Source organism: Lynx rufus, unplaced genomic scaffold (assembly GCF_022079265.1).
Source record: "Lynx rufus isolate CCGP_SWC_20201006 ecotype Redwood Valley unplaced genomic scaffold, mLynRuf1.p SCAF_9, whole genome shotgun sequence".
Lineage (NCBI taxonomy): Eukaryota > Metazoa > Chordata > Mammalia > Carnivora > Felidae > Lynx > Lynx rufus.
In genome coordinates, this window is record NW_025814897.1 from 57,483,414 (window position 1) to 57,506,364 (window position 22,951).

At 52.1% G+C, this 22,951-nt stretch overlaps 1 protein-coding gene across 2 annotated transcripts in view; it reads left to right on the forward strand.

The window, feature by feature from the left end:
* The first annotated feature begins 667 nt into the window (after positions 1-667).
* The window catches only part of CHRDL2 (chordin like 2), a 32,126-nt gene continuing 9,842 nt past the window's right edge, over positions 668-22,951 (forward strand). The window contains exons 1-6 of one of the 2 annotated variants that reach the window (XM_047072546.1): positions 668-805; positions 12,323-12,435; positions 16,247-16,340; positions 18,392-18,534; positions 20,766-20,859; positions 22,065-22,120. In XM_047072546.1, coding sequence (XP_046928502.1) covers positions 724-805; positions 12,323-12,435; positions 16,247-16,340; positions 18,392-18,534; positions 20,766-20,859; positions 22,065-22,120 — 582 coding nt within the window. In that variant the 5' untranslated portion in view covers positions 668-723. Of the gene's footprint in view, positions 806-10,373; positions 10,486-12,322; positions 12,436-16,246; positions 16,341-18,391; positions 18,535-20,765; positions 20,860-22,064; positions 22,121-22,951 lie in introns of those variants that run through there. The other variant, XM_047072547.1, reaches the window with a different exon arrangement.

The window sequence follows — 22,951 nt, forward strand, 5'->3', positions numbered from 1 at the left end:
CCGCGCCTGGAGCGTGCGTCCCAGAGACCCGCACCAGAGAGGAGGGGTAAAGTGGGCCTGTTTCTCGGGTGGCCAATCCACCGAGCCCGCGGTGCCCCAGAGGAGGCGCCAGCGCTAGGCCAGCGCCAGGCCGGGGCTGCCTGCTTCCCGCGGCAAAGTACAAATGCGCCCGAGCGCGGCGCCTGGCGCCCTTGGCGTGCACAGCCGGCCCGCGCTCAGCCAGCCCCCGTGGCCGCCACGCCGTCGCCGCCGCCGGTACCGCCGCCCCGCCGGGCCCCAGGACCCCGCAGCCCGACCCCGAGCCCACCGAGCAGGGGGCGCCGGCCGATTCTAGCCTGCGCGCCGGGAACCGCCCGCTGCTCCCGCGCGCCTCGCCCAACGCTGCGCGCTCTGCAGACCCCTGTCCTCCCCGTCTTTCTCCTCCTCCCCTCCCTCTCACCTTCTCCTTTGCTTTTATTGCTTTCCCTTCTTGCCGTACCTTCCTCCATCTCTCCATCTCTCTGTCTTTCCTTTTCCCTTGTCCTCTTTCCTCCTTCCTCTTATTCCCACCTTGGACCTCTCTTTCTGTTCTCACCGCCTACTCGACCCTTCTCTGACTCTCCACTGTAGCAGCAGCCCCCCCTGGTTGCTTTTGTGCCCCTGTGCCTCAGTGTCCTCATCTCAGTTTCTCCCGACGCCCCTCCTGGCTCAGCGCCTGGCGGCCTGGCCCCGGGGGAAGGAAGGATGGTTCCCGAGGTAAGGGTCCTCTCCTCCTTGCTGGGACTCGCGCTGCTCTGGTTCCCCTTGGATTCTCACGCTCGAGCCCGTAAGTAGGGGAGGGGAGGGCTGGATAAGCAGAGGAGGGATGCGAGCCCCTGGGATGTGCAGGGAAAGTGCCAGGACTTGGGACCCCACACTGTTCTGGCAGCCTTCCAGGCAGCACCTGTGCGGGGAGAGTGGAGACTCCTCTGCCGACCAGTATGGGCTGATGAGTCTGGGATACTGGGGGGAACTTGGCAAAACTCAGGGCCAGGGGGGCTGCTGCCAGGGACCTGAGGAGAGGGGGACTGAGGGCAGTGGGAGAGAAGGCAGGACACTGTGCGCATGTGTGTAGGCTGGTGGTGGTGCTTCATATTCTCAGCAGAGAGCAGGGTATGTTTGGCTGCAAGGGTGTGAAGAAGGTGATGGAGATGTAAAGACTATTGTATTCAAAGGCAGCCGGTGCAAAGAAAGAAGAGCTCGCTAGGTAACCTCATTCTGTTATCCGCTGTGATCCTCACGTGACTCCCAAGAGGTGGGTACTATCATTTGCATTTTACAGATGAGAAAACTTAGGGTAACAGAAGAAACTTGCTGAAGTTTACAGAGCTAGTAAGCCATCCAACGCCAGAGCTCTCCAATTCCAAATCCTATGCTTTTCCCCCTGCTGCACAGCAAAGCATCTGGAAGGAAACCTGATTTGGAGCTGTAAGACCCTGGGAGGCAGCAGGGCACAGGGAGATAGACCAGTCTTCACTATCCCAGATCTTCTGAATACCAGCTGATGGAGGGCACCTCTCTAAGCCTCAGTTTCCCAATCTATAAAATGGGAGTCAAAAATCCCAGGACTGTTGTGAGAATTAAATCGGAGAAAATATAATAAAGCAACTAGCTGGTACATGGTAGCGTCTTAAAAAAAAAAATCAGTTCCCGAATTCATGCTTCTCCACTTAGACAGTGTAACCTCAAACAGTTTATATAATCTCTCTGCAGCTCAGTTCCCTCACTGCCTCTGCCAGAGGCTCCTGGACCTCCTCTCCATCCCCAGTCTCTTAGAATACTGTGAGGATGGAAAACAAAACCAAGATTCTCTTGATGAGAAGGAAGGAGTTTAGTTCAAACCCTGAAATACCTGATAAAGAAACTGAGGACAAGGAGGGGCAGTGGTTTGCTCCAGGTTACACAGCGCAGAGCCTGGGATGAAGACCCCAGGTTCCCAACTCCCCGCCTAGCGCTCTGCCCTCCCCACAGCTCCACTCCCCCATTGCTGCCTTTCTTGGGCACATGACTTTCCTGAGCTGGCAGTGCTGGATTTTGTTTCATTCTTGTCTCTGCTTGTGAGGGCAGGCTGCAAGTCTGGTCGTCTCTGGGCTGCCCTTAGCATGAGACTCATAGAAGTCCTTAGTAACAAGTAATGGAAGGAACTCTGTTGGGTTCAAGTCCTGCCTCTGCGCCTTAGCGGCTGTGTGACTTCTCATAAGTCACAACTTCTCTGAGCCTCGATTTCATCACCTAAGACACATACTTACCTGGAACCCAAAGAGTTCTTGGGAGGATTAAGGGAAGTGACTGTGTTCAGTCAGCCAGCACAATGCCTAGTACTCAGTAAATTCCTCCTCCCCTTCCTTGGGCCCTGGAGGTTTCCTCCTAACACTTACCTGTTGTTTCTTAAAAGGGACTTAGTACAGAATGCCCTTAATGCCTGCCTCCCTTCCTCTTGGCACATCGTTCTTAGCTCCCAAGGTGTTTCTCCGGGTACTGTTGCCCCTGATGCATCTTGGAAAGATGTCCTAGAATCAGATCGTTGTGCATTGCTCTTGTCCTACCCACACCCCTGCTCTTGGCCTCCCATATCTTGCCAGGCCTTCACCACCTTGCCAGGTCAAACTTCTTCCAGCAAACTTTCCCTGGCCACCTGATCCACTCTGCTCTCCTTCCTCTGTGCCTCCACTGACCTTCAGGCAGTGTCTTAGGGAGAGACACACAAGAAAACAACTCAGAGAAGACTTGAGTTAAAGTGAGGTGGACTGGCATTCAGAGGGGTATGTTCAGATTCTGGGATGTCAGAGCTGAAAGAGCCTTTGAATATCACCTGCTTCTGGGGCACCTGGGCGGCTCAGTCGGTTGAGCACCCGACTTCAGCTCAGGTCATGGTCTCACATTTTGTGAGTTTGAGCCTCACGTTGGGCTCTGTGCTGACAGCTCGGAGCCTGGAGCCTGCTTCGGATTCTGTGTCTCCCTCTCTCTCTGCCCCTCTCCTGCTCATGCTCTGTCTCTCTCTCAAAATAAATAAACATTAAAAAAATTTAGAAAATAGTCTGCTTCTACCCCCCCCCCAATTTTCCTATAGTTAAACTGAAGCCCAGAAAGTGGGAGTGACTTGCCCAAGTTCACACAAAGAATAGATTTGTTGCTTATGGGTTGTGTGAATTTGAACAGATCACTTCCCTGCTCGGAGCCTCACTTTGTCTAGTGCTGACAATCTATGAATCTAGGAACAATCCTATTCTTTTTTTTTTTTAACGTTTATTTATTTTTGAGACAGAGAGAGACAGAACATGAAACGGGGGAGGGGCAGAGAGAGAGAGGGAGACACAGAATTGGAAGCAGACTCCAGGCTCTGAGCCATCAGCCCAGAGCCCGACGCGGGGCTCGAACTCACGGACCGTGAGATCGTGACCTGAGCTGAAGTCAGAGGCTCAACCGACTGAGCCACCCAGGCGCCCTGGAACAATCCTATTCTATAGTCATTTGCCAGAGTCCTATTTGGAGGTCTCTTATGATGGTCCTTGTGTTAGTTCAAGTAAGATCTAAGGCCCGTTGTACATAAGAAATCTCCTGGTGACACCTTAGGTGCTTTCAGAAGTGATACCAACGGATGGGAATTCTCAAGTCTGTGTCATGTCAGACTCCTGAGGTGGCTCAGCCCTGCGGAATGCCAAAGGCCTGTGAACACACATGGCAGTTTGCTCCTCAGTTACAGTGCAAAAAGGCTATTCAAACAAAGGTTATTCTGTCCTTGGCTCCGTTTCCAGCCACAGATTGAATTCAACCCGGACTGAGTCTCAGCTCTGGCCACAGGCTGAGCCCTGATCCTCAAAGCCCTGACCACGGACTTAACCCCGATTCCAGGTCTGTGACCTGGTCACTGACTGGTACTGACCCCAGCCCCAGGTGAAGACACATACATGTATGATGTTAGTCAGTTTGGGTATCCATTTCTCTGTGGAATGAGAACCGGCCTAGTATCTTGATTCCCTCTCCGGTGTTCTTCCCCCTATGTCAGCGCCTCTTCCTTGTGCTCCTCCCTTACTATTGCCACCCCCTTCCACCCGCAAGGTATCCGGCTCACTTCTGCTTTCTCTTCCCTCCCGCTGTCCAGTCCTGCTTTCAAGAGACAGTCAGTTATCAGGTAAAACCATCAATTGCTCTAGCCTCTCTCCAAAGGTGATGTGAACTGTGGGAATTGAGGCTCTGTTCCCAAGTGACAGAATCCCAGACTGCAGAAGCAGAGATAGGGCAGGAAGGGAGCTCCCATCGTATGAGTAGTACAGAGGACAAACTTGGAATCAGAAGGTCAGGGCCTCAGCCTGGCTCTGCTACTAATTCCAGCCACGCAGACACCAGACAAGTTGCCTTTCTCTCCCCCTCAGTTTTCCCAGCGGTAAAGAGAGATGGTTGACCCCAAGAGACAATCATTGAGGACACTTCTGGCTTTAATATCCCGTGATTCTAAGACTCTAAGATCCAAAGATGCTGTTGCCTTGATTCTGAGCCTGTTCTGGGCTTTGGGAAAGGAAGTCAGGGTGTTTAGGTCTGCAGCCTTGTACTCCTGTCCTGCTAGGGAGGAGTCAATAGATCCTCAGACACCAGGAGTGGCCCCTCCAGTACTTAGGAGGCCTAGAATAGTGGGTGTGTAGGGGGACCCACCGGCAGGGACCCTGCCCTGCTTTTCAGCTTAGTTGCATCCCCATCTACCTGTCCAGATTTACACGGGGGAGGGGGACACCTGAGTGAAGGCTTGACATCTGGCTCCAGGCAGGCCCCTCTCTGGGTCTGTCTAGGTGGTTCTGCACTTCCTCACTCCCACCAGTAGAGGTCTCTGTCTCACTCACTGGCTAGCTGGCTGCTGAGCAGGAGCTGGGTAACAGCTGCGCAGTTGTTCCAGCTGTTGCACCTGTTCCAGGACTGGCCTCTCAAGTTCCCCCCGCCACCAGCCATGGCGCCGGTCTCTGGGAGAGGGATCCTGAATCCCTTGGACTCCCAAAGAAAAGGACTGGTGTGAGAGCGGTGCCCCTGGGAGATGCAGTGCTGAGATCATTTCAGGCAACCCCCTGGAGGGGATCTCATCCCATCCCAGAGAAGGCGGTTCCAGTCTTCTTATGTTACCCATTCTTACAGCTGGGATTCTTCCTTATATCTCACCTGGATCCTTTTTTCGCAATTCAAAGCCATTTCTTCTGGTCCTTCCCCCTTAGGGAAGGGGTGTTCCTATAAGCACCCCCTTCAGATCTGAAGACTGCCACTGGAGTTTGTGCTGGCATAAATCAATGATCTTAGGCAAGTCCCGACCTCTCTTCTCGGACTCAATTTCCACATCTGTAGTAAAGGATTGGATGTCATCTCTCAGTCCCTGACTTTCTAAGATTCTGTGAATCTAAGTATCTATGTCCAAGGCAGAACACAATGTAAACGGTCTCATCTCTGCCCACCCCCCCCCCCGCCCCCGACACTTGCTGGTAACAGAGCTGCCTTTCCTGGTTTGACAGGTCTCTCATTTCAGGTCCTTCTGTACTCCTGAACATCCATCATGTGCCAGAGAAGAGGAGTCAGGTTCAGAGAAGTGAGGGCCCTTTCCCTAGGTCATACAGCTTAGCTACTGAGGACCTGAGGTTTTCACTTCTGATTCCCTTAGGAGGCCTCCCCCATTGGGTGCCAGTGCCCAGAGCAGAGCTTATGTCTTAGAGGGAAGCAAGTTTGTTTGCATGAAAGGGAACTATAAATAAATAATGGCTGTGTGGGCGCAAGGGAAAAGATGTAAACTTTCTCACATTCCTGCGCAGCTGGCTCGCTCAGGTTTCTTGAGTTCTTGCAGGCTGGGGACAGGCCAGCCACAGTCCCAGGCCTCTCTCCTCACACCCCAGATCCCCTGGTCCCTTCCAGCCTCCCCTGCATCCCAGAAGCTTCTTTTTGGTTGTCTTTTCTGTTTCTTCTTGGAAGAATTCCTAATCACACTACCCACTCCTAACTATCCCCTATGAGGCCTTGATAGCATGAGAGTTTCAAAGCAGACTGTGGGATGACCTTGGATGGAACAGATTGGAAACTTTGACTTACATGTGAAGATCATGGAATTGCTCATCCCCTTACCTACCCGGGCTTCTGCCCTTTTTTACATGGTATTTGGCTTGGGAGTTTAGATGGTGAGGGCTGGAAAGGGGAGGTCAAAGGCTAGTTCCGGTTAGGTGGCAGGGTCAAAGTGCTAAGGGTCAAAGTGCTAAAAGTGCTATCTTACCACATGATGAAGTATTTTCTTTGTTAAAGAGGTTTCCAGGATTAAGGACCATCAATCACCTCCTCTTCCAGAACTTCCCCTCTCCGCTGACTCAATTCTTTCATAGCACGTTCATTTATTGAGCACCAACTCTGTGTAGGACCTGTGCAGAGCACTGGAGACCCAAAAAGTAATGAGATGTGGTCCCTGCTCTCAAGAAGCTCACAGTTTAGTAAGGAAGAAGAATGCACTTAATAAGTACTTCAAACCCAGTGACAGGAGTTGTCACAGAGGGCTGAACTCTGTTCTGTGGGAGCCCTGAGGAAGGACTGGCAGCTGGCCTGGAAGGGTGGGGTGGCTTCACCAAAAGGGCAGCATCTAGACAGGCTTTTGAAGAATGAAAATGAGTTGGCCAAACATGGAGTTGGAGAATCACATTCCAAGTGAAGGAAACAGCATGGGAAGGCGCAGAAGTGCGAAAGAACCTGGTGGGGTGGTGAAAGAGTGAGAGATTCAACAAGAGGAGGGGAGGCTGAAAACGAGGCCACCACTGACAGTGTTGCTGGAAAAGCAGGCAAGAGCCAGCTCATGGCAGTCTGAGGTGACATGATAAGATTTAGAGTCTATGTGGTAAACGCTGTTGCCCTGAAATCAGATGGGACCAACTAAGTCCAGCGACTTTAAGTCAGTGTCAAGCTAGGGAAGAGCTTTGGCTATGGCCTATTCAAGTGGATGCTTCGAGCAGGAAGGGGAGCTAGCACCCGGCACGTCCCAGCCACCTGCAGCGGCCTTGCGTGAACCACAGTCACCCCCACCTCTGTGCCTTTGCACGTAGCTCCTGACCTGCCTGACAGGTCCTTCCCCTCCGTCTGCACCTTGTTAACCCCTCCAACATCCAGGTCAGGCATCTTTTCTGGGGGGAAGCCTTCCCCAAAGACTCTGTGCTTTCACTGTCATAGAGCTTGTCACACTGTATGTACAGTTGATGCTTGAACAATGTGGGGGTTAAGGGAACCAAGCCCCTCAGAGTCAAAAACCTGCCTTTAGCTTTTGACTCACCCCAAAACTTAATAACTGGTAGCCTACTATTGACTTGAAGCCTTACCGATAACATAAGCAGTCAATCAATACATATTTTGTGTGTTATATGTATTACATATGGTAATCTTACAATAATGTCAGCTAGAGAAAAGAAAATGTTATTAAGAAAATCATAAGGAAGAGAAAATACATTTACAGTGCCGCGGTGTAAAAAATCCACATATAAGTGGACCTGTGCAGGGCAAACCTGTGTTGTTCAGGGTCAGCTGTATTATATCTATCCATCTTCTTCATTAGGCTGTGAGCTTCTTGAGAATGGGGATTGTGTCTTACTTAGTCATGGCCCAGGCCCACAGACTTGTAGAAGACTTGATACACGAAAGCTCAATAAATGAATGAATAGCAGGAAGTAACATTACTACACCTAATGATAATAACACTTTCTGTTTTTGTGTCAAGTGCTCCCCATTCACCTGGTTGTTCAGGCCTGAAACCTCAGTCCTACTGCTGTAGACTGTTCCTTTATCCTCCCCGCCCACATCCAGCCTGCCCCAAAGCCCGCCCACCATACCTCCTAAGTGTTCCTCAAATCTGCACTTTTGCCCGTGGGCACAGCTTCCGTCTTGGCCCAGGCCAGCATTCTCTCACAACCAGTGACTGCAACAGCCTCCCTGGTCTCTCTGCCTCCAGTTTTGCCCTCCAACTCCTCCAACCCATTCTCCACTCCTGTGGCCACACTGATAATGCTAAAATGCAAACCTGACCATGGGCATGCCCCGGTTTAAAACTTTTCCGTGACTTTCTTTTGCCCTCTGGATTCTCAAGGCCCCTTGTGAGCCTCTCCCTCCCTCTCCAGCCTCCTGACCCCTTTCATCTCTGTATCCCATCCCTGAGGTCTGTGTAGGCAGAGGGGGCGTTGAGGGAATCTGGCTTGTGAGTGTGGCTAGGAGAGTGTGGGGAGCCACAGGAAACAGGGTTGGTGAGGTTGTAAATGACACCTGGGAGATGTGACCTCAGTGGCAGGTACCCTGATATTCATGCCCTAATGGGTGTCTGGGGGCTGCCCATAAAATTGTGGGAACAAATGGAATACCATGACAAACAGACTGTTAGGGAAGTTTGGAGTCAGCACCCAGATCTGCTTTTTGTTTTTAACCTACCATTTACATTTATTTATTTTTGATAGAGAGAGACAGAGCACAAGTGGGGGAGGGGCAGAGAGAGAGGGAGACACAGAATGCGAGGCAGGCTCCAGGCTCTGAGCTGTCAGCACAGAGCCCGACGCGGGGCTCAAACTCACAAACTGTGAGATCATGACCTGAGCCAAAGTCAGATGCTTAACTGACTGAGCCACCCAGGTGCCCCTAACCTACCATTTAACAGAGCATCTAATACATGTCAGGCACTAGGCACGTTGCATATATTATCTGATTTAATTCTACAATAACCGTGAGAGGTAGCCAAAACTGATCCCGTTTAACAGATATGGAAACTGAGACCTGGAGCGATTAAGTAATTTGTCTAAACTCAGGCTACAGATAAAAGCCAAATCCAGTTTGAATCCTGACCTATCTGACTCCAAAGCCAGGGTCTTTGGACTATATACACATACTTACATGCATTTTGAGGTGTAGGAAGCTTGTCCAACTTTAATTCTTCTCTATCTAAAGCCTGGAACAGGGCCAACTGTCCTTTTCCTCCACTGCTGTCTTTTCCCTGAGTTAGACATCACTGCTAGGGGCCATTAACTCCAAAAGATCCTCAAGAGCAGGCCCAGTTGCCCCCTGAGTTGGGGAGAGGAATGTGGGTACAGGTGGATGGGATGAGGTACGGTGGTGGGTGGAGAGGGGCAGCGGGGCAGGCCCAAGGGCAGGGCAGGTGGGAGAAGGCCACAGAAGATCAAGGGAGCAGATGGGAAAGGAGGGGATGTGAGAGACAAACTTGGCCTCCTTCTTCATGTTACTCACTGGCTCCCTGAACCTTATCCTAGCCCACCTTGGAAGCCCCGAGAGCTTGGGTGTGTGGCACCACCAATATATCCTAAATCATGGAAGCTTGAAATGATCAAATCTTAGAACCACAAAATCACAGAAGCTTCATGTTCTCATGAAATGTAGGCTCTTAGAAGCACAGAATTCTCAAATCTTCAATCTTAGAAACTTGCAGTCTTAGAATTGAGAAATCACAGACTCATAAGCAGTATCTGTGCAGAAACCTTTGGAGATCAAAGTTCGCCACCCCCCTTATTTTGCAGAAGAGAAACTGAGGCTGAGAGAAGGAAGAGCAAGGCTTCCTCATTGTCACAAGGTGATTTGGTGGCAAAAGGAGTTACAGCTCCTCCCAGCCATAAGCAAGGATGGGTGCTAAAGCCAGGACTGCAGGGATGGAAGAGGCTGCAGCCTGGCCGGTCCTCTTTCTGCTTGGCTTTGGCATGGCCTTGGGGCACTCACCTCCCTGGTATAAGAGGGAGCCCCAGGCAATGCCACCCTTCCTTGTGCCTCTCACCTTGGAAGGTGTGGTTGGGTGGGGTTGTGGCCACAGGGCCTCCTGGGGTTGAGGGACCGGCCTGCCAGGCCCCACACGTTCTCAGCCACTGCCAGGTCTGTTGGTGGGGCAACCGGCTTCCTGGCCTGGGCATGGGCTGAGCCGTTCCCTCTGTCTCCGTGCTCTGAGCAGGCGGCAAGGGGGAGGGGTGCCAACTGGCACAGGGGCCAGGCTACAGGGCCGCCCCAAGGAAGGTGGGAGTAGAGGGTTTCTTCAGCAAGGAGGCTCAGACCTAAGGCTTCTTCGAGGTTGTGTTGCAATCGGCCCCCTCCCGGGTGGGGGGAGGGGACTGAGGAAGAAAGACATTATTCAATCCTTGGAGAGTTGGGCTGGCTCTGACAAGCACCCCAGCTGGGGCTGTGTCCCGCCTTCTCTGCCAGCGGGGGCTGAGAGATAAACACAGCTCATTTGATACGGGCCAGCCTGGGCCTTGTTGGGAACAGGATCTGCTGTCTGATCCCCCCTCTACTTTAGGGAGCTGGGGAGGGGGTGGGGAGAGAACCAAGCCTTGTGCTGCTACAATCCCCAGCGGCCACTGAAGCACTCTGAGGGCATCATGACCGGGACTTCAAATCTTTGTTCCTGGAGGCCTGAGAGGCAGAGCAGCAGTCATGCAAGGAACCAGAGGGAGGCCGGTTCCAGCTTCTTACAGGGGAAACTTTCTGCAGGTTAGGAATGGCCCCTGAGCCTCTCTCCTCTGGAGGTGTGTGCCAGGGACCCGCCCCAGCACCCCTGACTTGGAGAGGGGATTTCTGCATTGCACGAGCTGGCCCTGCTGGTGTGCTGCTTTCAGCTCTCTGTGATTCTGTGTGGTCCAATATCTAACAGGAAGACTCTAGGAAGTGGGCAGGAGGAGGTATGAAAGGCACCTTCTAGATTCTAGACCAGTAGGGAACAGGGAAAGAAAATAGAGAACAGGGTAAGGTGGCGGCTGAGGCAGAGAGAGGAGCCCCTAGGCCCTGGGATTGGGCAAAAAGCCATGGAGTGGGGAGGTGAACTGCGGAGGGCTCTGCCTGGGAGTAGAGTCCTGGATTTAAAACACTAGCTGGATGGCCTAGACAAGTGCATCCTCAGTTTTTCCATCTAGTTTTCTCATCATTACGGTAACAACCCCACGACCCTGTTAGAGGGACACTATCATCTATTCAAGATGACCCATCTTACAGGGTCATTGTTACCACAATTATCATAATCCTAGCGCTCGACTAAGTGTTAGGAACTGGGCTAAGTAAGCCCTTGACCAGCATCATCCAATTTAACGTCCAAAACAATAATGCCAATGAGAGAATTAAGTAGTTTATGTAAAGAGAAGATAGTCAATAAATGTTGGCTCCTTTTTCCATAGCTCAGTCTCATCTAATTCCACAAACCTTGGGGACAGCTTAGCTTGTGCTAGGCATCCCAGTTCCTCCCTAAAAGAGTTTTCCTGTAGGACTGACAGCATCCCTTCTGGGTTGTAAAAATCACCAGGTACCTGTGAGGAGGAGATTCGGCGGGGACAGGGCAAAAGGCAGCAGGGTGAGGCACGGGGCTGTGAGCCAGACCTGGAGCCCTGACCCAAGCCTAGGTGGTGATCTGGTAAGAGGTGGGGGCAGGCGGGGAGACTGATTGGCTGTGTGAAGTGAGTGAGGAAAGCAGGATTGCAGGAGATATATCTAACCCACCTGGTGAAACAACCATTTCTCAGTCATTCCTGGAAGCATTCATCTGCATATAGACAACTGACATGCAGATCACAAAAGTAATCAACCATAGTGCAACCATAGTAGTCGCAATGACCATTGTTAAGGAAATTTAGGTGTCAGCTTTCTAAGAACTTTTCACTCCGTAGCCCTTGTTTTCCCAGTTCAAACACTTTCCATCACAGCTTGCTGAGCTGTAAGGACACAGTACAGTATGAACACAGAAAAATTGCTCTGAGTGGCTTTATTGAAAAGGTGGGTCATAGGACCCAGAGATGGTGTGTGTGTGTGTGTGTGTGTGTGTGTGTAGGGAGAGGCTCAGCAGTGGGAAGGGGTGGGGTGCAGAGATGTAGTAAATAAATAAGCAAAATGGGACCAAGGGAAAGGAAGCCAGTGTTATTATGAGGACAGAAGGAACTCTGGACTGAGAGTCAGGAAGCTTGGGCTAGCATCCCTCCTTGGTGACTGACCTTAAAGGTGTAATTTATCCTCTCAGGGCCTCAGATTGTTCATCTAATAACATTTATACCACAATTTAAATCTGTAAACACTTTCACTGTCTGATCCCCCAACTGCCCTATGAGAGAAATGTTAAGGTTCAGAAGGGGGAAGTGACACATCCAAAGTCACACGGCAAGTGTGTGGACAAGCTAACAAACTCAGATATTCTGGGCCCCTGACTGGAGAGCACTTCTGGTGGATTCCCTTTCACCTAAGTGGTCCAGATGACGTCCTTCCTAGAGCCAGAAAGAAGAAGGGATGAAGCAGGGTCTTTGGGCTGGAGACTCCTATAGGACTGACAAAGTACTGGTTGGTTTGCCAGGCCCAGACATGTTCTGCCTTTTCCATGGGAAGAGATATTCCCCTGGTGAGAGCTGGCACCCCTACTTGGAGCCACAGGGCCTGATGTACTGCCTGCGCTGTACTTGCTCTGAGGTACGTTCCTTTGGCCACGTGACCACCTGTGACAGGTACGTCCGGGAGACCCTAGAGAAGTCACCCCAGAGAGAGGGTGGGGCCATGCTACTTCCCTAGCGAGTACGCAATACGTGGGAACAGACAGCTGTGTGCGCCTCCCAGAGATCAGTCACACCACGGGTCAGTGGCTGGGCTGGGCTGGGGACCCGGCCCCTCCATCTTTCAGCCCAGCCTTCCTTCCATGTTGGCTGCTGCCAGCCTCCTTGTGTCCCATGCAGCAGAGGACAAGAGCCTCCCTGTTCTGACCTCCCATTCCTTCCTTTCCTTGTGCTATTTCCTTCCGGCCACCTCTCTTGCTGCCCTGCCTTAGGATGTGCTCTCCCAACTCCATTGGCTCAAATACTGACTCTTTAAGGCTTCACCCAAATGCCCCCCTCACCATTAGCCTTATTATTGGATGCCTCGCCTGCAAGTGTGTCTCCTTCTTGGATGCCACATAAGATTCTCTGTCCCTTTCTCCTGATCACTGTTGGCCAAGTATAATAATTATCTGTGTCTGTCAGTTACTGCCCCTTCTACATGGGGCCCCTGAGAGCAGGTCTTCCTGGCTGCTACTCATGCCCAATTTGGTGTCCTGCCAGAGGCTGAACAAACTGGGGCAGAGACCAGATCTTTTTGTTCACTTCTGTGTCCTTTCCCCCACCCCACCCCAGCACCCTCCACAGAGCCTTGTACTATCAACTGGGTGGAATAAATAAGATCCCCCGGGTGGCCCAGAATTCTCAGGCCAGGTATGAGGGTGGAGGGGTGAGGATGGAGGGGGAATGATTTGGGAGGCTTGAAACACCCCTTCAGCTGCCTGGGCCCAGCCTGGTTGGTGCGATATCCTCAACAGTCTTTGTCTGGGTGCTGGTGCTTGAGGGGGACAGCGTACCTAGCTCCTACCTGGAGCCAGCCCCTTGGCATCTTTCCCTGAACAAAAGCCAAGAGAGGAATGCAGAAAGCCTATAAGGGCCTCCCTTGTTAAGACAATCCTCAAAGTGGGAGCACAGAAGAGCTTCTGAGAAGACATTGGGAGGTGGAGGGGGGTGGACCAGCTCCTCTCCTGACTCTGATCACTGGGGTCTCACTCCTCCTGGGATCTTTCCCTCTGATTTCCCACTGCTTCTACCATGTTGGCCTGAGGCAGAACACTGCTGCCAACGGAGACACAACCCCCCACAACTGCCCCCCCCACCGGTTCTCCTTAGCACATCTGAGGCCAATCAGGCTTTACAAAAAGAACTTTATGAAATATAGCCAGAGAACAGAAAGAAAACCATAACAGAAAATTCCAGACATATCATGCGGTCCAGTTGACAAAGTCCAAGTTTTGTGATCCACTGGAGCTAATTTGTTTCTCCCTCCTCTGAGTTTCCCCAACCCAAGGGATCGTGCCGGTATCTCCAGAAAATATCCTGAATTCCTCTACTTCTCTCCACTGCTCCCCTTAATGAAAGCCACCTTTGATCTCTCCCTGGGCTGTTACACCAGCCTCCCAACTGGTCTCCCTGTTCCCCCTCTAAATCTGTCCTCCACACAGCAGGTAGAATGATCTTTTCTGAACATAAAACTGATCACGTTATTCCACTCTTTAAACCTTCTCATTGCACCTAAAGTAAAATTCTAATTTCCTGCTTTGGGTTCCACAGGAGCTGCCTTCAGCTTCTTTCTCAGACCTCATCTCCTACCTGTGCCAATGCTTCAACCTCATTCCTGCCTGGTGGTTCCTCCGCCTGAAATATGTCCCCCCAGTTGAATCTTCTCAAATGGTCCCTTTCATCTCGCAGTTTCTCACGTAAAAGTGACCTCCTTATGAGGCTTTCTTTGGTAGCTGTTTCTAAAACACTCTAACTTGGTTAGCCCAAGCACATCTCCCTATTTTATTATCATTATAAGTTTAACATCTGAAATGACCTTGTTCCCTACTTGTTTATTTTTTATAGTCTCTCTCCTATTCATAGGATGCAAATTCTGCGAGAGCAAAAACCATGTCGGGTTCACCGCTATGTCCCTAGAGCCTAAAAGAGGGCCTGGCACCCCCGTAGTCGTGTAGTAAATCCTGAGAGAATGAATGAGTCCCCATCCCGTCCACCAGGGGCAGCTCAGCATCACGGAAGTGCAGGGACCCTGGAGACAGTGCTCACCTATTGTGTGGTCTTAGGCACTTTAACCTCTCAGACAGAGGCTCTTTTCTCATTGTGAAAGTGTGGATAGCAGTACCTACCCCTAGGATTGCTGAGCAAATAAAGTGAGATCATATATTTATATATACAAAATAAAGTCCCTACCTAGTAGCCCCTCAGTAAATGGTAGTGATGACTTTCTTGAGAGGCAGTCTGGCTGCATGGCCTTCCACCTGGTCACCTGCCGTTCAACCCCTTGCCTGTCTCTACTTTATTCCTGGCTGCATGTGGCTGATCATCTCTATCCCTTGGCTCCTCCAAGGCTGGAATCAAGAAAGAGATCCTAACTCTTCAGGTCACACAGTTCCTTGCACTCTGCCCTAGTTTCTCATCTGAGGGACTTAGTTCGCCCCTTAGTTCACCTTATTAAGCACCCATGTGTGCCAGGCCTCTAGAAGGCCCCTTTTGGAGCTCAGACCAATTCTGCGGACTCTGGAATGCCCCTTAGCACACTGATTAGTCCTTGCAATCTGGCCGTCTTGAGAAGCAGTGGCCCCAGAGGGACTGGGGTCTGGTCCAGAGTTTTCCATGGGGCAAGAGGTGCTGTCCGGGAACTCGGTGGGCAAGGGGGCTAGAAGCAAACCCGCTGACTTCACAGTGGAACAAAACTGGCTCCCTCCCTTTATCTAAGAAAGAGGCCCTCTATCCCTTCTTTTCTGGCTCTTATTTATTCACTCACTCCTTTGTTCATACTGTAACAGGCAGTAGCCTGGAGCAAGGCCCTGAGCTGACAATTCAGAGATGAACAGACGAGGCATGACCCTTGTTTTTGGAAAAGAATTCGTGGATGAATGCACTAGACAGATGTAAATGGTCTGTGACAACATGTGGTCCAGTTGACAAAGTCCAAGATTCGTGATCCACTGGAGCTAATTTGTTTCTCCCGCCCCCGAATGCCATGACCCTTATAACAGAGGGGAGAGTAAGGTATGGGCCACCTAGGTCGGGCTGACAGACTCTGCCTGGTGAGCTGGGAAACCTCCAGAAGGGGCGGTGGCCTCTCTCTCTTTAGCTCCTCTGTTTCTGCTCATCACTCCCCCTCCCCCATTTCTCTGCCCCATCCCTTCTCTTCCATTTGCTGCCCTTGAAAAAGCGTAAAGAACTTTGGGCCCCTCCTTCTCTGGTGCCAGCTCCAAGGCTTTGTGCAAGGTTACCCAAACCTCCTAGAGATTCAGGGAGTGGATCGCAAAGCCCCGAGTCTTCTCCACATCAGGTTTCTAATCTTGTCCTCATCCCTGTCACCTGCCCTCCTGTGTCACATTTCTCTTGTAACCCCAAAGCTCAGGCTCAGAGGCAAAAGAATGAAGCCCCAGATGTAAGACAACAACAGTCAAGATCAATGTCAGAATAAGTCCAGCCTTTTACCTGTATTTCTCAAACACCGGGAAGGGGACACAAGGTCTGTGCAGGTCCGTGCACACTGTGGGGCACATGAGCAGGGGAAGGGGAGAGACTGGACAAATTGAGTTGATTGTTTTTGTTCTGTCACAGGCTGAAAACAAGTGTAGTGTCCCACAGCTGGGATGGGGTTTTGGGAAAGGTCAGGTTCAGGTGGGAGGCAGTGGTTCTTTGGAATCAGGACCTCCCTTCCATGTCCCCTTCAGAGTGCCCATGTGAGCTGTTACCGCCTCCACTGCCCGCCTGTCCACTGCCCCCAGCCTGTGACCGAGCCGCAGCAGTGCTGTCCCCGCTGTGTGGGTAAGTGGCCTCTCTCTCTTCGGCTCCTCTGTGTTTACTCATCACCCTCTCTCTCTGCTTCTCTGCCCCATCCATTCTCCCCCTTGCCTGCTGACCCCATCCCAATGCAGGCTTCTGGCTAAGAGGCGCCTCTGGCATGAGAGGGGGCAGTCTCTACTATCAGAGGTGTTGAGATGACAAAGGTATTCAGGGGAAGAAACATCCCAATCCCCACGGAGGGCTGGGGTAGCAGCAAATTTCTCATTCTTAAGTAGCTGGGCTTGGCAGAAGGAGGGAGAAAATGTGGAAAGTGGCTGAAGGTAACAGGGGCGTGCTTGGCCTGTGGACAGCACACTTGGGCTCCAATCTCTCTCTGGTTGGCCGGAGCTGGAGGGGGTGGACATGCCCTGTGTAAGTGGGGGTGACTAAGCAGGGGCCCAGAAGCCCTGGAGGGAGATGCCAGGAGTCCCACCCTGGGGCTGGGAATGACTACAGGAGTTGGAGTACACGTATTTGGAGATTTCTCCCAGTGCCGAGGTTCAGGGACCCTATGTGTCTTGATGCTAAATGCTTATGATTCTATGATTTTAAGATTCTAAGAGCCTCTGAGACTGGGATTCTAGGAAGTGAAGGTAAAAGAGAGAAGAGGAGAGGTGGTCTGAGAAGGAACTGGCATTACCAAGTGTATATGTAACCACGTGGCCAATGAGGGGCAGCCAGTGGGGAGACCAACATAATGGTAGGGAGATACTGAGAGGAGAATTAATGCTTAGAAGCATCAGGAAGGTGATAAAAGAGGGCTCCAGACTATGGTCTCCGGCTCTGGAACCAGGGCTCTCCTGGTGAGCTGGGGACCTGTGTGGAGTATGTGTGCAAAGGGGCTCATTTTCCATGCAGAACCCCAGTAGAGATCTGACCACGGCCCTGGCTTGGGTCGCAGATGTTCCTGGCTCTCGGTCCCCTTGGGGAGTAGCGGCTCTGAGCTTCATCCTGCCCCATGAGGGGGTCATCGTGCCTCCTCCTTGGCAGAGGCTCACTCCAGGAGTCCTTACTTCTCCTTGCTGATTTTGTGCATTGGCCCCTTCCTTCTTACATGCTCCTCTCTCCCTCTCCGTGCCCTGCCCCTTTGCCCACCTGGCTGTACATGTTCCTCATAACTCAGCTCAGCCATCCCTGGATGGAAAAGCCCTCCAGGGGCCTCCAGGGGCGGGGGGAAAGGAAAGACCCCCAGGAAAGCCCTCCCTGCCCAACCCCCCACCCCACCCCACCCCCGGCTGAGTTAGGGGCTCCTTCTCTGTGCTGCCATGACTTCTGTGCTTCCATCTGCCCTAGCCCTTACTTCTACAGCAGCACTGCTCGTAGGGTATTTCTCTAACCGCTCAGAATGTGAGAGTCCTGCTGGGAGGGGCTGGGTCTTACCCAGCACTCCTATGCCTGCTACAGAGAAGGTGCTTGGTAAAGGTGTCTTGAGGGAATGAGTGGGTACTGTCAGGAATAGAGGCTTATCCTGCTACCTGGCAGGATGAGGACTGGCTAGTTGGCAGGTGCTGACAAGTGGGGCTGTGGTGGCCAGTGAATGACAGGAGCTTACACCAAGCACAGGGATAGTCTAGATCATTCCAGCTGACTCTACTAGGATATAACTCTGTGTGGGGCCTCGTTTTGTTCACTGCTGTATCCCCACCACCTAGGACAGTGCCTGGCACTAGAGGGGACTCATGGATATGCTCATTGAATGTTAAGTGAACTAATGCAGGTCCCCACTGAGTGGGGCTTTGTGGAGCTGAGGCTTCTGGCACTTGTCAGGGCCAGCTCAGATACTGAGGGGCTGAAAGGCCTTGGTGGGGACCCATCAGAGGGAGCAATCATGGTCAGATGTAGTTATCAGTGAGACCTCTCAATTAGCTAATATGGGGACTGGCTGGGAGGGCCCAAGCCGGAGCTTGGTTTAAATGCCAAGATAGGATAAGATGCAAAATCTTCGGAAAAGTGGCCCAGTGAATTTTGACAAAGCTTTTGGAGTAATGTGAAACCTCAACTTTTTCTTCTTCCTGCCCCGCCTCCACTTGAAGAACCTCACACCCCCTCTGGGCTCCGGGCCCCCCCAAAGTACTGTCAGCACAATGGGACCATGTACCAACACGGAGAGATCTTCAGTGCCCACGAGCTGCTCCCTTCCCGCCTGCCCAACCAGTGTGTCCTCTGCAGCTGTACCGTAAGACCTTCCGCCTTCTTGTGAGCACAGGCCGGCACAGATCGGCCGGCAAAGCGTAATGGTGTGGTATGGTGGGGGAGAGCGGGGGATTGTTCCTCTCTGGTCAAAGCAAAGTGAGAGTGAACGGGCTCAGTGGGGAGGGAATCTCTGAGGTTTGGAATCTCTGGGCTTCCGCATCCTCCGCACGGTTACCACAGTTACCTCGTACTGACATTTGCCCATTTCTGTTTCCCCCAGTAACTCTACACTCCTCAGATAGAGGGAGCATACCCAATTCATTGTATCCTCTGCTGCTACTAGCCCAGGGCCTGGTACACAGATGTGTATAATGATTGTTGAATGAATAAGTGAATGAGTGAATGATCAGCCCTGGGGTACGGAGACAGGGTCAGACTGCTTGTTGCAAATGGATTTAATCTGAAGTTGCTTATACTCCACCTGCTGGGGTCAGGGTTGGGCCTGGGGACAGGCAGAACTGACCCTGCAGTGTTATCAGGGGACAGAGACTAAAGCCAAGCGGGGCCGGATCTGGAAAGTCTTCACCCTTCCCCTCAGTGGGCTTAAGTGTGGCCCTGCTATAGGTTTACAGGTGGCTTTCGCCATGGCATTCTTACCCTGGAGTTTAACTCATCTGTGCATTGGTCGGAGAAACTCCTGCTCTCCTGATTTCCATACTGTCTGCTCATCAAACTTCTCTGGGCCTCACTTCCTCCCAGTGTGGGAGGGAGTCTGACCAGGCGATCACCAACATCCTGTTTAAAATAATAATCTGATTTAGCAGTGACACAAGGGTAAGAGGCCTAGATTAGACGTCAGACACCCATGTTTGAGCTCCAGCTCTGCCACGGTTCCCTGTGTGACCTTGATCTAGTCACTTCCCTGGGGCCTGTGTCCCCATCCATCTTTTCAGGGACAGGATCCTATCAGTCTGAGATTCAGAATCTTAAAGTATCTGTGCTGCAGAGCAAACAACTTACAAATGACAAAGAGTGACCACTTATAAATCAACCTAGAGAGCAATTATTTTTGTCGGGCTTGAGCCTCTTCCAGAGGTCTGATACATTATACCTGCTGGTTCATGGGAATGCCTTGTGTTTATAAACAGTACCCCAAAGACCCTAGGAAAAGGATATTACTGTACTTATTTTCAGATGAGGAAACTGAGGCTCAGATCAGTTAAGCAACTTGCCTGAAATCACACAGCTAGTTAAGTGGCAGAGCCAGAATTCAGATGTAGGGCCACATGACTCCAAAATTCATGTTCCTTTCCCCGTGCTGTGCTGCTTCCTGTAAAGGGACAAGGGCCTGGATGAGGAGGAGTCTGTGGAAAGAGACAGAAGTGATGGCATGGCCTTAGGGTGGTGACAACATTCTTATGATTCCTTGTCCCTTCTCCTTGGATACTTGGATCTCCCCTTCTTTCTTCTCCTTCTTGTTTAAATGGGACTGGCTTGACTCCTGGCCTCCTGAGGCTCACTGGAAAAGGAATAGGGAAAGGACTCAAGGTAATATCACTTCCTCCCAGGTACATCATGCCTTCCAGTTTAAGAAGGGTTTTCACAACCATTCCCTCACTTGATCTTCACAACCTAGATGGGAGTGTCCCCATTTCACAGAGGAGGAAATTGAGGCCCAGAGAAGAAAAGTGACTCACCACAGGTCATCTGGCTTCTGATTCCCAGAAGGCTCTTTCCTCTACAGTGTTGCCTCTCTAGGCTGGGTCCTGAAGCTGGGGACCTAGGGTTTTCAGTCAGAGCAAGATGATCCCAGGATGTATCCCATTGATCCCCCTCCTCTCTGCTGGGCCCCCTGTTCCAGGTCAGGGGGAAGGGTGTTGACTTCAGCCCGTAGGCTGGGCTCTAATCCATTCTGCTGGGTTGTGTCTCTGACTTCAGGCAGTTCAGGCAGCTCTCCAGGCTCTCCACTTCTATAGGATGGAAGAATCCCACCTCCCCAGCTTGCTGTGAGAGCCTAGGCAGAGACAGGGTCTGAGAGCACTTTACAAGCTGAAGGATGAATGCTAACTAACGTGGGGCCAGGGGAGGGGGAGGGATTGGTTAGGTATAGGGGATCCTTCCTCTGAGTTGGCTGGGCCTTGCCCAGGATGCTTGGCTGCTCCCTCCCACCCCCACCTCAGGGGACACCTCAAGGCAATTTGCCCTCAGGGCAGGGGGGGGCTCTCCTCACCCCAAGGCTGCCCCTCATCACTCATCTCCTATTTGCTCTGTCAGGAGGGCCAGATCTACTGTGGTCTCATGACCTGCCCAGAACCAGGCTGCCCCGCACCCCTCCCGCTGCCTGCATCCTGCTGCCAGATGTGCAAAGGTGAGTCTGTCCCTAGGTCTGGCAATGCCCACCCCCCCCACCCAAGGGACCTCGCCACGGGCTGTTAGAGGTGGAGGAACCTCAGCTAGGGAAGGACAAATGGCTTGAGCAGAGTGAAGTGCACAGATGGTCAGACTGTTCCCTGTGGGTTGGGTTAGTCCAGGAAAGCTTCCTGGAGGAGACAGGACTGGGGGAAGGGAGTACTTCACAGTAGAATGCTTCCCCAGATATTGGCATTGTGGAAGGGCACTGGACCAGGAGCCAGGTGACTCCAGTTTAGTCCTGGTTCTTCCAGCAAATTCCTACAGATCCCTGTTCCTCTTTGAGCCTCAGCTATGTCATGTGTGCACTGAGAGGTTGGCCTCAGTGATTTATTTATTTATTTATTTATTTACAATTAAAAAAAAATTTTTTTTTAATTTTATTTATTATTGAGAGACAGAACATGAGCATGGGAGGGGCAGAGAGAGGAGACACAGAATCCAAAGCAGGCTCCAGGCTCTGAGCTGCCAGCACAGACCCCGACGCAGGGCTCGAACCCACAAACTGCAAGATCATGACCTGAGTTGAAGTCAGACGCTTAACCGACTGAGCCACCCAGGCGCCCCTGGCCTCAGTGATTTCTAAGGGACTGTCTAATTCCAGGGTTCTTGGTCTTTGAACCAAGAATGCTTGGAAGGAGCCGGACCGTGTGTGAGGCAGGGGCTAGAGAGAGAGAATCCCACTCGGGGCCTTGTGTGCTGGCACCCCGGGGTGAGTGGGAGACAGAGGTCTAGGGTGTTCCAACTAGGACACAGGGGACTGGAGGCGGGTACCTGGGAGGGTATAGTATAGACCAAGGCCTGATGACTTCATATGTGGCTGGATACGGTGGCTCCCCAGGGGACTGCAGCTAAGCAGGCTGTAGGGATGGGATTCCGGGCCCTTGGGTCACCCATGATATGCACTGAACAAGAATGTCTGGCCCAGCCAAGAGGGAGTGTAGGGAAACGGAGGCAACAACCCAGTGTAGGGAATTTGTCAAGCCAACGGTGAAAAGCAGCTGTAACTAGAAGTGGGAATAAGTCCCCACTGGGGCAGAGGGCCCTGCCAGTGCATAGGGACTGCAGAAGTGTCACTAGGCCTGGGAGGTTGAAGGCCTGCAGGGCCCCTATCAGCAAGGCTTAGCAGGTGGAGGTTGACCCAACTTCCCTTTGGGTTTCCAGATGAGTCAAGTAAGAAATCAGCTGAAGAGGACACCACACAGTCACACCGTGAGGCGGTGAGTGCACAGCTTTACTGACAGTCTAGGGAGAGGCGGTGAGGGGGGCTGGTATCCAGGGCCTAAATGCCATGACTCTGGAGCAGACAACACCAGTCGTTGTCCTCATTTCTGTTTTTGTCCCCTAGGTCAGCTCCACGCCCTCCACCACGTCCCAGCCCCTCTCCCTAGCCTCCCATCATGGCTGGTTGGTCAGCAGGGGCTGGGAACAAGTGCCGTGCAGGGCAAGAGCAGGCTCTAAACTTCCCAAGTTCCCTCCTGAGCAACATTCTGACACTGACACTGTTCTATCTGGAGCCTGTATCTGTCCTTAGTTCAGCCTGCCTGTGGGCAGCACATTCCCCAGAGAATGTGGCCTCTGTCCTGGCCCAGCCTTCCCCACCCAGCTCCTGTGGTACTGGTGCTTTGTCTGGGGGTTACCTCTCTGTCCTCCCCTCTGTCTTGGCCCCTCTCCGTCTTAGTCTAGAGTTAGGATGGGCTAAACTTTCCAGCTTTCTCTGGTCAGAGAGGAAAGAGGTGTGAGGATGGGCTTACACACTGACTCAAGTCACCATCCACCCTCTGTGCTATGTCTACAATGTAAACAACTTCACCTTCTCCTTTAGCCTGGGTCACCTGGATCCCGGGGGACGGGAGGCTGACCTCCCCTGCTCAGGGACTCCCCAGGGGTCTGGCCTATGAGCTCTCCCTTCTCCTCTGCTGGCTCATCCTCCCTTCTCAGGCTGGGCCTTTTCAGGCGGAGCGGGGCTCTGTGCCTCAGAGCCTGAGCCAGGCCATCTCCTCGCCATCCCACCCTCTCCCCAGGAGGCAGCGTGCTAAGCAAAGCCCACC